The sequence below is a fragment of the Strongylocentrotus purpuratus genome, unplaced genomic scaffold (assembly GCF_000002235.5).
Source record: "Strongylocentrotus purpuratus isolate Spur 01 unplaced genomic scaffold, Spur_5.0 spur5_scaffold_14, whole genome shotgun sequence".
Classification (NCBI taxonomy): domain Eukaryota; kingdom Metazoa; phylum Echinodermata; class Echinoidea; order Camarodonta; family Strongylocentrotidae; genus Strongylocentrotus; species Strongylocentrotus purpuratus.
Window position 1 is genome coordinate 16,832,069 of NW_022145599.1, and position 16,745 is coordinate 16,848,813.

General features: G+C 36.5%; 1 protein-coding gene across 1 annotated transcript; it reads left to right on the forward strand.

Annotated features, from left to right (window-relative positions):
• The first annotated feature begins 2,705 nt into the window (after nt 1–2,705).
• Nucleotides 2,706–13,169, forward strand: LOC575978 (kelch-like protein 8). The gene is made up of 9 exons (XM_030984319.1): nt 2,706–2,768; nt 4,749–5,282; nt 5,658–5,819; nt 6,266–6,448; nt 6,805–6,925; nt 7,535–7,960; nt 8,380–8,564; nt 9,277–9,441; nt 12,931–13,169. The coding sequence occupies exons 2-9, from the start codon at nt 4,832–4,834 to the stop codon at nt 13,071–13,073; spliced, it is 1,836 nt and encodes a 611-aa protein (XP_030840179.1). The 5' UTR covers nt 2,706–2,768; nt 4,749–4,831; the 3' UTR covers nt 13,074–13,169.
• The last annotated feature ends 3,576 nt before the right edge of the window (nt 13,170–16,745 follow it).

A 16,745-nucleotide genomic window follows, 5' to 3' on the forward strand; every position in this document is an offset into this window, starting at 1 on the left:
AGCCCCTCAGGTCTTTTCAATAGATTAATAAATGTTTTGAAACTTGATACATGACAATGTGCCCATTATATTCTATACCTCAAAGTGTTCGGAAAGAATATTGTTGTCTGCAATTTCCTTAAAGGGTTCTGGAATAGTTTACCTGTTGTGATATTCAGTCCTGTACCAAATTTTATGTCTCCGCAACAAAGAAGCGGGATCGAGGCATTATGTTTTTGGGCTTTCCGTCCGTACGTCCCGTTCTTGTGATTGCGTTATCTCAAGAACCGATTGATGGATTCCAGCCAAACTTTGGTCATGTATGTATCTTGCAGAGCCAATGAACTAATTATATTTTGGGGTCAAGAGGTCAAAGGTAGCAGGGCTCATTATGTATGCAAAAATAGCTTGTGATCGCGTTATCTCAAGAACCAATGGATTCCCGGCACCAAACGTTGGTCATGTATGAAACTCGAGCCAATGAACTGATTAGATTTTGGGGTCACGAGGTCAAAGGTAACATTATGTATGGAAAAACAGCTCGTGATCACATCATTATAGAACTGATGTACAGATTACCATCAAACTCGGGACATGTAGGAATCTTGCTGAGCCAATGAACTGATTAGATTTTGGCGACATGCTGAGGTCAAAGTTCAAAGGTCATGGGGCACATTATGCATGAAAAGATAGCTTGTGATCACATTATCATTAGAACCAATGGACAGATTACCATCACACTCGGGACATGTATGTATCGTGCTGAGCCAATGAACTGATTAGATTTTGGGGTCAAAGGTCATGGGCACATTATGTATGCAAAGTGATTGCATTATCATTTTACTATTGTAGAACACTTTTTAATTATGCATAGGAATGGTATTGTAAAATAGTAATCCACAAATTTTAATCAGGGTCTATGCAGTTCGGTTTTCTCGTGTACGTATCATCATCTTTATTAAAGTGCAATATTAATGACATATTTTTTGTGCATACAGAAAATGTACCGGTATAAATTTTTCATCATTAAACTGTATTGTTTTTAACCTGAATTCAGAGGTATATGAGTACTTTATTTCATTTATTTATTTCTCCTTTTAATGTTTATTAAAGTTCCTCCACTCCAAATCACTTTTAAATGCGTACTAAGCAATGTGCTACAAATGCACATTTATAACTGACCAATTGGGCAGTTAAATCACAGTAGAAATATGTCTTATCTATCTGATTTATGAGCATGTTTAGATGGATGATAAGTATGAATGTGTGTGTTTTTCCCCATGACTTTTGTTTGTTGCATGTACATGCACATTAAGTTTAATAATGGACTTTCAAAGTGGGCTAGTGAGTTGTACTTCCCTGTCTTGCAATTCTGGTTGGTCTGAGATGTGGAACAAGTGGTTTGTGTGGCACACTATTGATCTACTTAATTTCAAATAAGTTACTGCCATAGATATTTGATTGCCATCTTTTGATGATCTGTATTTCACATGTGTGTTGGTCATTCATTAGCAGATGAATGGCATTTGAGTGTATACGGTGACAACTCTTAAAGTGACTCGGTAACATTGTTGAAGGTCGATGAAAAGACTGCGTAATTTTTGTATGAAATGCATCTTATTATATTTCTTCTTAAACCACAAAGATATTTATGGTTTTCTTTGAAGGCGTCACTGTTCGACACACCCTCTAACAGTAATTTCTCCCAACCAATTTTTGAATGTTCCCAACCGTTTTACCATGAAAATAAGATCTTTCGACGTTTAAATGTTTGGAATGGTATATAGAGTCAATTCACTGCTTTGTGACGATTTAAATTTCACCTAAAATTTAATTAAACTATAATAATATAGTAGGAAGAATTTTGGAATTGAGATCAGTTTTTCCCAATTTTTATCAGTAATAATGGTCTTTTTTCACTCAGACTTTCAGATTATCTTCAATTGTACATTAAGCATTGAAGTCACTACCTTAGCACCAGTTTCTCTCATCTCAACAATATACCAAGTCCCTTTAAAATACTTCTTGGATCTGACCACAATGTATCATGAAGTACCTGTTTATGAAACACAGTTACATAATTTTTTTTTAACACATTGGACATCAACAGATTCATGTGTAACGTACAGCATGCATGCAAATACGTACACAGTCAATTAAATGTTGAACTGACTGAACATTCATTTCACTCCCTGCCAAGGCTTTGTTTAATTAAAACAATGGGACACAAAGATTTTATATTTCAGTATTGATTGATATATAGACATTGGAACGTGTAAAAAACACATTAATTTTACCTTTTTTTGAGATAGCCCCCCCCCCCTTCCTGGCACTCAAGGGGTGGGGGGGGGGCCGGGGCGTGCGATTTTTCAAATTTTCGAAGTCCCCCAAAAATGATTAGTGCTCACTATCCCCCCCCCCCCCCCCCCCCCCCCCCCCCCACTGAGCGAAATATTGGCTGGTACGATTTTCAAATTTTAGCACACTAAATTTCAAATTGATTTCAAATTTGGGCCCGGCCCCACCCCTAAGAAATCCTGGATCCGCGCCTGAGCCCCCCTCCCCCTCCCCTGCTAATTGAGGAAGTAAACTATATACGCTGCTGCATGCACGCTCGTCATTTTCTCAACTGACTGCATGTGGGCCGCGCGGCGCGCACGACACGGAAACAGTTGCATTCAGCGAAGCAAGCAGCTAGTGGCTGCGCCGTGATCATGCATGCATGCTATGCCGGTACCGTACCCGGTAGATACCCGGACCCAGTGAAGCGTTTCCCGTTATTTTGAAAGGTATGAGGTCATTGAATTGTTCTTGGCGCTATCTACCTAAGATAGGAATATTGGTTTTTAGTTTTAATTCTTTTTTGTAGGACTAATGAAATGAATAAATTCTTATCTCCAGAAGTATCGGATTATTATAATAAAGCGTGACCAGCTAGGCCAAGATCAGACAGAATTCAGACATCACTGCACTGCATGCACTAGCTGTCGACGATGTCACTTCAGTGTCAGACATATATTTTTTTTAATGTCACCAGTTACCAGCTAAGTCTATCGTTTAATAATAATTAATAGTCAACCTTTCTTTCTGAGATTCAAGTGCAATAATATATAGACCCTATAAAAATACAACAATATTACATTTGATTTATACAGTGCCTTTTCATAACGTGCATTTTACGCGGTGTAGGCCCTAGACTTAGACCTAGAAAAATATTTCATGATTTATAATTTACCATATCTGCCATGTTAACTAAATTCCCCCCAATTTTTTCTGAAATTGCTGTTTTCCCGGAGTCCAGACATTTATTTGATATTTAGCAAAATTTATTGCTTTTTAGAGATGGGTAACCTACCCAGGTCAAAAAACTGTTAAAGGTAAAGACCAGTATTGGAAACGCCCCAATTTCAAAAAATGAAATGGAAGCTCTCATTACCAATCATGTGAAATAATATGTTTTGACTAATACATGATGATAACAAATTTGCCGGGAAACCACCTACTAATTCATATATTTGGTAAATTTGTTTCTCTCATGGTCTGTGAGAGATATAGGGTAGATCTAGTCCCATATACATCTTTCTGTGTACTAGTGCTAATTGTATCTTTATGAAGAATGGGCCAAATTTCATATCATTTTGATGATTCCAGAACCTTTCAGATGCTAGGTGCTAGATGATCAACCTTTTCTGATCGATTCCACAATGTTTCTTTCACAATGCAATCGCATGACCATAACTGGTCTTTACCTTTAAAGGTAAAGACCAGTTAAAGGTCTAAGTGAATTGGTTTCAATATCGGGCTCTATAGTGTCAAAGTGAGAATTGCAACTGGTACCATTTGATACCAGTTGATTCCAGTTGAAATCCAGTAGATGATACCAGTTGAAAACAAGTAGATACCAGTTGAAACCAGTTGAAACCAATATGATTACCAGTTGAAAACCAGTAGATTTACCAGTTGATATACCATTTGAAAAACAGTTGAATATCCAATAGAGACCAGTAATCATGTACTGGTTTTCAACTGCTAATCATTTACTTGTTTTCAACTGGTAAATCAACTGGTAATCATCTACTGGTCAGCAACTGGTAATCATATTGGTTTCAACTGGTGGTTTCAACTGGTAACATACTGGTTTCCAACTGGAATCAACTGGTATCAATGGTACCAGTTGCAATTCTCACTTTGACAGCAAGTAGATTTACCAGTAAGGCCCATTGGTTAATATACTGATATACCAGTAGTATGGCTAATGGCTTTCAAATGGAATCATCGGGTAAACTACACCCATTGGGTTTGAATATGTCCAACTGGAAACAACTGGTCTCAAATGGTCCACTCTGGTTTCATGGGTTTCAACTGGAATCAACTGGTTTCTTTTCAGCATGTGCCAGTAGAGTCGATGGGTTTCAACTGGGATATACTGGTGCATGTGAAGTTTACCAGTTGTGTCGACTGGTTTCAACTGGTACCAGTTGAATCCAGTTGAAACCAATAGAATAAACTGGCATATATACCAGTTCCTTCAAGTGGATTCAACATGGTAACAGTTGATTCCAGTTGATACCAGTTGAAAATCCAACTGGTTTCAACTATTATTTTTATAACCTGGGAAGGGCGAGACATTCACAACATCTCCTCACTTTTCTGTTTACATGTAGGGTTTTTGTTTTTGTAAGTCATTTTTTTTATGATGAGACGTACTACATATGGTAGTTCATCAAAATGTAATATTTGTTTTTATATCAAACTTCATACTTATTTAGATGCATCTCCCTCCAGGGCTGAACTTTATCTCAACATCCCCAGACAGACGTCCTACTCATAGCATCCTTTGTTACAACCGCTGATGTTTATCAACATGGATAAGGAATCCAAGATTACCTTGACAGCGACCAACAAACAAGGGTGGCCAAACATGGCAAACTCAACCTTCAACACATTCCGGCAGTCTGAACACTCCTTATGCGATGTCTTCTTGAGAGGGGACGATGAGATGGAACCAATACCCGCCCAACGGCATGTTCTTGCTGCCAACAGCCTTTACTTCAATGCCATGTTCGCATCAGGTTTTGTGGAGAGTAAACCGGACCACAGGGAGATCTCGATCGGTGGGGTAGACACAGAGATTTTGTCATTTATCGTGGAGTTCCTCTATGTGGGAAGCTGTCGTCTGCCGAGTGGCACCATGCGTCGAGTGATGGACCTGCTTGCTGCTTCGAACATGCTGCAGGTTGATGAGCTTTCCCGTGCATGCACTATCTACCTTGAAAAGTGCTTGGACTCTGACAGTGCACTAGGTTAGCTTTATAGATATACCGGTAACATAAATCTGGGTTTTACTTTCACAAAGTGGCAATATCTGATCTTTTTTCTCTGACCTTAGCCTTTTTTGCTAGATCAAATACTTTGGGGAAATGGTATCATAAGTCAATTGACATTGTTGTGTAATATATTTTAATGGGTCAAATGAATCCGGACCCTATATATAAAAAACTTTTTTGTCATATCAAGATACGATCATTGATGCAAAGTACTGAAATCCTTATTTAGAGTTAAATGTACTTCCTAACTATAAAGATATATGGTCGGAAAAATGTGGACTTTGATGTTTGTATTATTTGTCTACAAAAGCTTTTAAAAAAATTGATCAGTGTGTGTCTATTATATCTCAGAGCTGTGGCTATCTGCCGAGAGTTGCAGAGTGTCTGACCTGGCCGAGACTTTCAAGAAGTTTGTCCAGTCATACTTTCGGTCGATCAGCAGGAGCCAGCGTGTGCTTGAGCTGGATCTTCAGGATATGGCGGCCCTGCTTGGTCTGGAGGAGGTCAATTTAGGTAGGTCAAGGTTGAAAGCTCAATAGACATTTGCCAGAGATCATGCAAACAACTGATGTTACTCTCATTTTTGACAGGAACAAACTTACAAATACAACTTTCCATATATTGTCTGTCTTGAACCAGAAAAGCATTAACTAATATGTTTTAACACAGATTTCAACGCCTTTCTGGCTCAGAACAGATTAAAACATTGTTTATATATTAGCAAGAGGACCTTGTGGAACACCACTTTTTTAAGGTAAGATAAGCTGTTATTTAAATAGATGTTCAAGTAAATAAATGAATGAGTTACAAATGAATGAATGAATACATATAGAGATATTAAATAAATAAAGTATGAATAAATAAGTAAAGATACAGTTAAAATAAATAAAATGAATAAATAAATAGACATATGAATTAATAATAAATCTAAACAATTTCTATAATTTGAACTCCCGTAGGGAATGCAGCAAATGAAGACACTTTGGTTGAGCTACTTCTGAGATGGCTAACCAATAACCCCAAAGCTCTCGACTCGAATCTGCTTCCTGTTCTCAGTAAGATATGTTGGAGTGAAGCCAGCCAAGAGTGCAAGGACAAATTTAGAGAGAAGCTTGCTGAAATCTCCAAGGACAGTTCGTCAGGTAGGTCCAATTCATGTAAATATGTTTTGGGCTTAATTTTACAGGTACATTGCTCTTTTGCGAGGAGGTCATGTTGAGTTTAGTAATTGAAGGAAGGTGAAGTCACAGAATCACACCAAACTTGCAATAAATGACCAAGACATGGTAAGACTACAAATAAATGCTAAATCTGCCAAATAATGATGATGGGAATGCATTATACATTCTGCTGAGTAATGAGCGAAGACAGTGTTTGTTTTATACATTGCTCTCTTATTCTCTCTTATGATATCTGCTTTATCTCTCTAATGATATCTGCTCCTTTTGTTGATCTTTTTTTCTCCTGTATTGAAATTTAATTTCTATTTCTTTTATAGAATCTTTCCAAGCTGAAGAGGTATTTGATATCTCAAAATCGTCATCTTTGAACCAAAGTTTCAATCGAAACTTCTCCTGCTCGGTGTGTGCTATAGAAGGTCTTCAGAATTCAAGGGCAGGGTCAGTAGTCTTCTTTTTTAAACTACAGCTAGATTGCAGGAGCTGATGTTGCATTAAAATTGATAACAAATCTTACTATCAAAAGCAAAAAATTCCCTCTGCTTTAAAACTCCCATATTTGTCAAATGTTGTGACCTGCTGACTTTAAATCGCTTTTGCCCCACCCCACCCAGGTTTTAAAATGGGTACCCAATATAGATGTGAATGTCATTGTAGTTTGCTCAGCATTGTGAACGTTTGTAAATTGGCGCCTGGCTGGAAAGCTCGCCAGAGAGTTGAGTATGTGCATACATTGTGTGCGAACAAGCCTGAATCCAATGACTGGGGTAATAACATTAATACTGCTGAAATAATACAGAAGATATTTTTCTTACATGTTCTGTAAAGCAATATTTAATCAACATTCAATTACATATGAGGGAATTGGGTTGATCAAAATGCAACATGAATTTTTTTAAAAAAACCCATCGCCTACGGAAAATAGTTCCTTTATTAAGCCTAGGGGAAGAAAGAATTCAGTAGTTAACTGGCTAATGGACAAGACTTCTCCCAAACATTTAGAAAATTTCAACTGTTCACTTAATGTTTATTCTTTCATATAACTTCCAGACGACGTTGCCCACAAACCAGTTCCATGGAGGTTGCAGACATTGACAGGAGGACCGGCACAGTCCTCAGGCAGTGGTCCGGGGAGTTCAAGGGAGGGTACTGTTTCCTACAATACCATGGTAACCTCTATGTATCATCCAACTCATATCACCGTGACAACAAGCATATCGATGTGCTATGCCTGAGTGTGGCTGACGTTATGAATGCCAATCTGAAAGTGCCGAAGACTAGAAGTTGGGATGTAGGGTCGGTGTGGTGGGACTTGTTTCACAAGCAAGAATATGCACATGCCATCGATGAGGAAAGGGGCATTGTCTATCTTTGTGGGTGTGCATCGCATAATTTTCCTGCCTTACCTAAACAGGTCTTGAAGCTGGATATAGAGAATAATGATTGCACTGAACTGACCAGTTTGCCTGCAGTAAGGTAGGTTAAATTTGTTTCTCTTTAGTCTGTTGCACTAGCTATATATCCCTATGGGCTTATCTGTGGACAAATAGAAAAAGAAGATGTTACAACATAACAGCTCATTCAGTGAAATTTGTCGTGCTAACTTGCCCTTCATTCAATAATTTATAAGGTGTCATTATTTCTTTATCAGCTGTTTGTACAATTGTATTCAAATCACTGTGAGGAGAATAAGGTAGGCCCATGTAAGATATTTAAAACAGTTACATTTTACAATATTCAATCTATATTTAATCTATATCATAAGCACATCTCTTTGAAAACTGATTTCATTCTCCTTTTTTTTAAACACTGAACAGTGCAATGTACTAGTTTTGCAATTTTCATCCAAATTTTTTGCTATGGGTGATCAATGTTTTATATTTCTTTATTTCCAGAGCTCATCATACAGCAATAGTGGTAGAAGGAGACCTATTTGTTCTTGGGGGAGAGGAAGACTGGTCGTGGTCAGGAACATATAACCCTGTCTCAACTGTCCTGAAGTATGACTGGATGAACAATGAGTGGAAAGAAGTCAGTCCCATGCTAGACCCCAGAACAAATGGAGCCTACGCCTGTGTTGGTAAGCATGCTTATGAAAGGCGATCAAGCTAGTTGATCTCTAGCTACCACAGCATTTGAAAAATACAAGTCTGAATCTGGAAATAGATCTTCCGATGAGCAGTTTTGTGCTTCAAAGCATCAAACACTATTTATAACGTAGGCGATTAAAAAAAAGATATTGTATTGCCCCTTGCGACCGACCCCAAAATCTTGAAATCTACGGTCGGCTTTTTACAATTTTTTTTTTTACCGTTTTATAGAGAAATAAATATCTAATGAATAACAAAATATGTTTTAAAGCATTCAAAACTGAGAAATATCAGCCCAAAGAGGGAGCAAAAAGAAAAAGATTTCCGACCGACCGACCCTTGTTTTGGCACCTAAAGGGCAATACCACATGTTTTTATGTGAAGTAGCTGGAGGCATTACTTTCGACTGCCGCAGTCGAAGTTCCATCTAGTTTTGTTAGGCCTTATGCTGCGATGTAGTGCATTGTCCCCAAGTGGTGCTGTATACACAAAAAGCAGGATAGGTCCAACAATTGACCCCTGAGGAACCCCATAATTTAAGTTCTGTTATGTTGTCCTTATTTTGTATCATTGATGAACGCTGCTCATGAAATGCAAGAGGAAATATTTACTTTGTCATTGCACTAAGTGCCAGATTATTGGTCTATCATACAAACATAACATTGATTTCTATTTCTCTTTTTTTTTCTGACCCATGTACAGATGGCAAGATATATGCATCAGGTGGATCGACCTCTGTAGATCATTCAAGAAATGTTGAGGTGTACGACCCTTCTCTGGACATCTGGACAAAACTGAGTCCCATGTCGGTACCCAGGGACAACCATAGACTTGTGGCAGTGGGAAAGTATCTCTTTGCTATGGGCGGTAAGGAATAATTCACAATTCACAGTATGTCAATGACCTTTCACTTTTGTGGCAAAATGTTCCAGCTCTATAAAGTCATCACCTCACTCTCGGTTTTACCGCAACCTTCGTTTCAGATTCTGTCTTAGTCAAAGGCCTTACCTGTGGTCTCTGCCTGAAATATATGCCTTATCTAGCCCGATTAGTATTTTTCGCGATAATTTTTTAACGCCAAAGAATCTTAATTTTGCTGAAATTTTATGACTTTTTTATGCCGGAGGCATCATGTTTTCGGGTTGTCCGTCCGTACGTCCGTCCCGTTTGACCGTTATCACAATATCTCAAGAACCATTTAAGATTTAAACTTAAGACTCGGGAATAGTATTTATCACCATAGGAAGACGATCTGATTAGATTTTGGAGCACGTATGTCAAAGGTCAAGGGTCACAGAGGTCAACTTATGAAATTCCATACATTGAGATTGTTATCATGATATCTCTCAAGAACCACTGGAGATTTAAACTTCAAACTTAGTGATAGTGTGTATCACTATAGGAAAACAATCTGATTACATTTTGGAGCACGTAGGTCAAAGGTCAAGGGTCATAGAGGTCAACTTATGAAATTCCATACATTGAGATTGTTATCATGATATCTCAAGAACCACTGGAGATGTAAAAACTTCAAACTTAAGGATAGTATGTATCACCATAGGAAGACGATCTGATTAGATTTTGGAGCATGTAGGTCAAAGGTCAAGGGTCACAGAGGTCAACTTATGAAATTCCATACATTGAGATTGTTATCATAATATCTCAAGAACCACTGGAGATTTAAACTTCAAACTTAATGATAGTGTGTATCACCATAGGAAGACAATCTGATTAGATTTTGGAGCACGTAGGTCAAAGGTCAAGGGTCACAGAGGTCAACTTATGAAATTCCATACATTGAGATTGTTATCATGATATCTCAAGAACCACTGGAGATTTAAACTCCAAACTTGTTTAAATTGCTCTATGGCGGAGGCATCATTTTCGACTGCGCACAGTCAAAATTCCATCTAGTTTTTTTCAAGTCTTGCGCATCTTTTGAAATAAATGTTTCGAAAATCGGACCTACCGTATCAAAGTCACATGACCCTTTTGTCTTTGCATGTCAGCCTGAAAATGGCTCATTTTCGTGATTTGAGTACAAAACATATTGAAACCTCATTTTTCCAAAAGAGAGATAAAACATTGGTTATTTGGTCTTGTGACTCTTGTTTATAGTTTAGGTGTTTATTGTGGGGTTCAAAATAGTTGAATTATAGTTAGAATTGAAACTAGAAAATTTAATTCGTCATGGGGACGAATTAGGTGGTCTGTCTTCACTAATGATAGATTTGAGAATGGGAGAAGTTATCTAGACATGTAAACAATGATGATCATGATGACCATGATGATGATCATGATAGTAAAGGTGATGATGATGATAATGATGTTATATGATAAAAACGATAATGTTAATGATGATGATGAGCATGATCCTGACATCTGATTGAAAAAAATGAGGAAATATTTAGATAGCAAATAGTCTCAGCTACAACATACTAAAATTTGGGAGAAAACTGTTGAATAACAACCGAGATACTGGTCAAAACACATTGTCATGCAGATTCATGTTTTAAAAAAAAGTGACCTCCCATAGACATAACACGCAAGTATGACAAATTATGCATTGTCGCCTTTAAAGGGATCCGGTAACTTTGTCTCAGATTCTGAAATAAAATTCTGGATTTAGCTCATGATGCAATGATAATTATAAACCTTTAGGTCAGTCAGGAACCCCATGACTTTTACAAGCCGATCGCCTGTCTGATTATCAAGATATTTATGATTGGAATTACAAATTTTGAAAACCGTTCGCCTGACGGTTTTCATAACACTACAGTCTATTGGGGAAAACGAGTATGGTAAAACCGGTCACCCAAAGATTTTTACTTTTTTGAGGCACTTCTTGATCATTTTGAAGCGCAATTTTTTTAGGGCTTCAATATTACACCATATCACAGACACTGATAACACATAGAGCCGTGTATCTCAGATTTAACAATGTTAAACGATCCCTTTAATCGAATATTTCACTATGATGACGTTATCCAAATGAAAAATAAATGAAATATTTCTCATAGAGAATTATCTCAGCTACAACATATCAAAATCTGGGAGAAAGTCGATCACTGATAAGTGAGATAATCTCAATTAAACAAAGACAAAAATGACGTCATCAACAAAATATATTTGTTTGAGTTTAGATGCCAATATGATGACTTTGTTTCACTTTGTACGAATCAGGGTGGTATGAAATCATATCTCCAACTCGTGCTTTCTCCAACCATGATATAAAAATTGGGGGTCGATGGACTATCTAAAGAGCTATTTCGATTGTTTTTGATCAAATTTGCATTATATTGCCCATAGCAGCACGCGCGGATTTTAAACTTTGACGCGCGCTCACGGCTTTATGAAAGGTCAAAAGTGACTGAAATTAATGTAAATTGTCATTTACGGTAAGAAGAATCTAAATCATGTAAACATTTTGAATTTTACCTTTTCCGCGCGTTGTGAGCGCGCGCAACGCGCGCGGGGACACGTATGGACGGAAAATTTTGAAATGCTTAAAATGACCTGATTCGTACTCTCGTTTAAAAGTTAAGTGATTTTGAGCATTGTTAAATTTGACGCGCGCGTACACGCGCGTCAAGACCTTTATGTGACCTTTGATGACATGACTTGTTGAACCTTGACATGAAGAATATGTGATATGAATATGAATGACCTTTGCTTATGCATCATGAAGATATGATGGATAATGGGATTTCACAAAATGGCGCCTGGATGACGTCACGATGACCTGATGACCTTCAAAATGTTCCTGTCACGTCTCATGACAATGATCAATGACTGTGCCAAAATTGAATGAAATTGACGAAACCGAACTTGAGTTATCCTAGGCACAAAAAAGTGTAGGAAATTAATAAAAATAAAGAATAAATAAATAAATAAATAATAATAAAGAAAATTCTGATGAAAACAATAGATGATCTGTCGAAAACGACAGACCACCTAATAAAACAATAAAATATATAAATTATCAAATCAATAGAAAATATAAGGAATAACCTAGCTCTTCCAATTTATTTTGTTGTATTATTATCCCAAATGGTCTAAAGAATATATGTAGCGAAAAGCAAGGTTTAAATATGAAGAATATATGATTTATGGGTAAAAATGTGAATTTTATTACCTTATTTGCATAAATTACCATAAATATGCAAATGAGTTAATTTTTCCAACAAAACAAAATTACCATAGTAATCTATACAATTCACTTGACATGCATGCAAACTTCCTGGCTATGCAGTTTCAAAATAGCCCGGCTATATAAGGTTAAAAAATCTGTATCTTAATAATGTTGTCTGTTCATTACATGCATATTGTACTTTTTTTTGCCGATGTTGCAAACAGGCGAGTCGTTTACAGAAGAAGACGGTGCCTGTTCATGGATAATCCTAAATACGGTGGAAAGGTACAGCATCACAGAAGGATGCTGGGAGGCTGCTTGGGAAATGGCAAAGTTCAGACAGGAGATTATGGCTTTCACCGTGTAGAACAGTGATGTAAGGAATGTCCACAAAACAAAAACAAACCTAGATGGAACTTCGACTGCACGCAGTCGAAAATGATGCCTCCGTCATATAGCAATTTTACAAACCAAAACAAGAAATTTTTCAAATTCAATTGTAATCCATTAACAGGTTCTCAGAATATCATGATTACAAGCAATTTCTCATATACATATATGACCTTTTGATCTTTGACCTCATGACCTGCTCTGCAAGATGCCCTGAGTTAAATAGTGATTCATCTGTCAGTTCTAATGAGAATGCGTTCACAAGCTATTTTTGCATACATAATGAGCCCATGACCTTCGACCTTTGACCTCATGACCCAAGAATCTACTCGGTTCATTGGCTCTGCAAGATACATACATGATCTAAGTTTGGCAGTAATCCATCAATCTGTTCTAATGATAATGCAATCACAAGCTATTTTTGCATACATAATGAGCCGTATGACCTTGACCTCATGGCCCCAAAATCAAATTATTTCATCGGCTCTGCAGGTAACATACATGACCAAAGTTTGGAAGGAATCCATCAATCGGTTCTTGAGATTACGTGATCACGAGCTGTTTTTGCATACATAATGAGCCCTGTGACCTTTGACCTCGTGACCTCAAAATCTAATCAGTTCATCGGCTCTGCAAGATACATACATGATCTAAGTTTGGCAGGAATCCATCAATCTGTTCTAATGATAATGCAATCACAAGCTATTTTTGCATACATAATGAGCCGTATGACCTTGACCTCATGGCCCCAAAATCAAATTATTTCATTGGCTCTGCAGGTAACATACATGACCAAAGTTTGGCAGGAATCCATCAATCGGTTCTTGAGATAACGCGATCACGAGCTGTTTTTGCATACGTAATGAGCCCTGTGACCTTTGACCTCGTGACCCTTCAATTCAGAATACATAAACATCAGTTTGTGAAGGACATCTACATCAATATAACAAACACATAGTAATGAGTGGTACATTATGAAATATAGCGCACAGAACAATATTACATATTTGTTATGTTTTGCTATTTCAGTGTATGTTTTAGCATTTGTCCCTGTCTTGTAGTAATAACCCTTTCCACTTTTTCTAAATAAATTATATCCAACCTGAAGAAAAAAAAGTGTTTACCATATATGACAAAAGCGTAGATTATTTTGCTACTAGTCTCGACTCCAAAACATATATCTGTGAGTGACAATGGGAAACTAAATATTTTGGAGCCAATTACTGATAACTTTCCAGAATGTTTTTACGACAGGACAAGTATAGAAAAAATGAATTAACGTTTGCATACCTGTTTGACAAAAATTGCATATTGGTGTACTGTATGTGCAAATATTCATTTGTAGAAATCCTTCGATGGAGGAATTTGAACTGAAATTCTCGTAATATGGAATCTAAAGTTGTCAGAAGTGGCTCTGTCAAATTACATCACAGTGGCAAAATCGTTTCACAAAGCCACTTCCTATATCTTCCTCATCTAATATAGTTGCATTCTGTAAATTTTGTAATGAATCGATTCCAAGTTTTACATAAAGTCGATGACATACTAGTTTCTCCAGTTGTTTATTTTAAGACCTCCTATATATATTTCAATCATTTAACGAGTTTAATTATTTCTGATACAAGTTAACCTTAAATAATATGCATTTTCCCACCATTATTAGACAAGTTTATTTCAAAACTTTTTCTTTTCTTTTTTCTTTTCTTTTCTTCTTTGCCGATGCTTGCCTTCTATACGGTGCTTTTAGTGTGTAATTTATTAAAGGGTGTTGCTTTTAATACATTTTAAGGGTGTATTTGGGGTGTTCATTTTTGTTTTTCAAATTGAACTGTAATATGTCTCTTTATTTAATTATTCATTTGTGTATACTGGGTAGTGACTTTTGATATCATATTTCTACATATTTGTAGAATTTGTCGAATTCTGGACCTCTCGGTGGAACAGCGCCATGTTGGTGGATGCTGACCATCCAGCTGTTTATCTCTTATAGTATGTGTACCTATTGTGCAATTTTTTTATTATTGTCCCCCTTTTTAAACGGAAATAAATTCAAATCAAATGATCCCACTATTTAATATATCCCTGCCAATATATCCATGGTTGTGACCCTTCTTTGTGCAAAGTTATGGAAGGTCAAAAAGGTCATCAACCCATTCTAGGGATTTCCTATTGAACTTGGCGATGTAACTATATTACATACTGAACAGTTCAATAATTTTTCTCACTTTTTTTTTTTATATAAGCAAATAATTATTTGGTTAATAAATAACAGTATTTGAAATATTTTTGAAGAGTAAACTTAAAAAAATTAACTTCATTATTGGGGGAATTTAATGTAATGGCATCCTACAGGCTACTCCATTGTAATATGTAATTACGTGTTCATTTGGAATGTACCAAACTATGATATGTATTTTGTGCCTCGATCTGCCTCTGAAGGTGGTGCAGGAAGCATTATTGTGTTATTTACATCATTTTTTAATCAGATTTTGAAAGAAATGATACTGATAATGGCGTCATATTCATCTATTAAAGTGTGAAGGATCGATTCACTGAAAGTGGCTTTCGAAAAAATGGAGCATTAGGTTTGTATATTCATGGCCGTTATTAACGTTTTTAAATATTAAGGACAATTTTAGAATGCTTTTAAAATGTGCATAGGAATGGTAAAGTAAAATTGTAATCCACATATTTTAACCAGAGTATATGCAGTTTACTTTTATAGTGTAACATTATCTTTATGTTAATGTTTTTTTTAAAGTGCAATTTTACTTTAGTGATGTATTTTTGTGCATACAGATATTTATACATTTTTATCAATAAACTATTGTTTTTTACCTGAATTCAGAGGTTGTGAACACTTCATTTTCTTTATTTCTCTTTCTAGTATTTATTAGAGTTCCTCCACTGCAATCACTTCTAACTGCGTACTAAACAATGTGCTACAAATGCACATTTATAACTGACCAATTGGGCAGGTAAATTATAGGAGAAATATTTTTTTATCAATTTGATTTATGAGCACGTTTAAATGGATGATAATTATGAATGTGCAAATGTCGGACACAGTCAGGGGGGGGGGGGGGAGTCCCATATGACTCGTTTGTTGCATGTTCCCTGTCTTGCAATTCTGTTTGGTCTGGGAAAATTTTGTGGCACATAGAAGATGAATGGTATTTGAGCGTAAACGGTCACAACTCTCAAACGTTTCTTGCATCTGACCACAATGTATAATGAAGTATCTGTTTATGTAAGACAGTTATATATTTGTTTAAACACATTGGACATTAACAGATTTGTGTGCAACAGCATGCAAATACACATCTGACTGAAAATTAATTTCACTCTTTGCCAAGGCTTTAATTAAAACAAGGCGACACAATGATTTTATTTTTCAGTATTGATAGACATTGGAAATGTAAGGTCACTTTAATACATAGAGCAATATACACATACAAAGTACATAATTATTATTATGACACTGACACGTAATTTAGGCTTCCACCAACCTGAAAATGAGAAGGCAAGCTTTCACCCACTCATAATATGGGCAATTGGGCATCATCCCATCCAACATTGGACACATTATTGGATCATGGAGTAGGTCCATGATTGGATGGAATGATGACCATACAGGGGCGGATCTAGC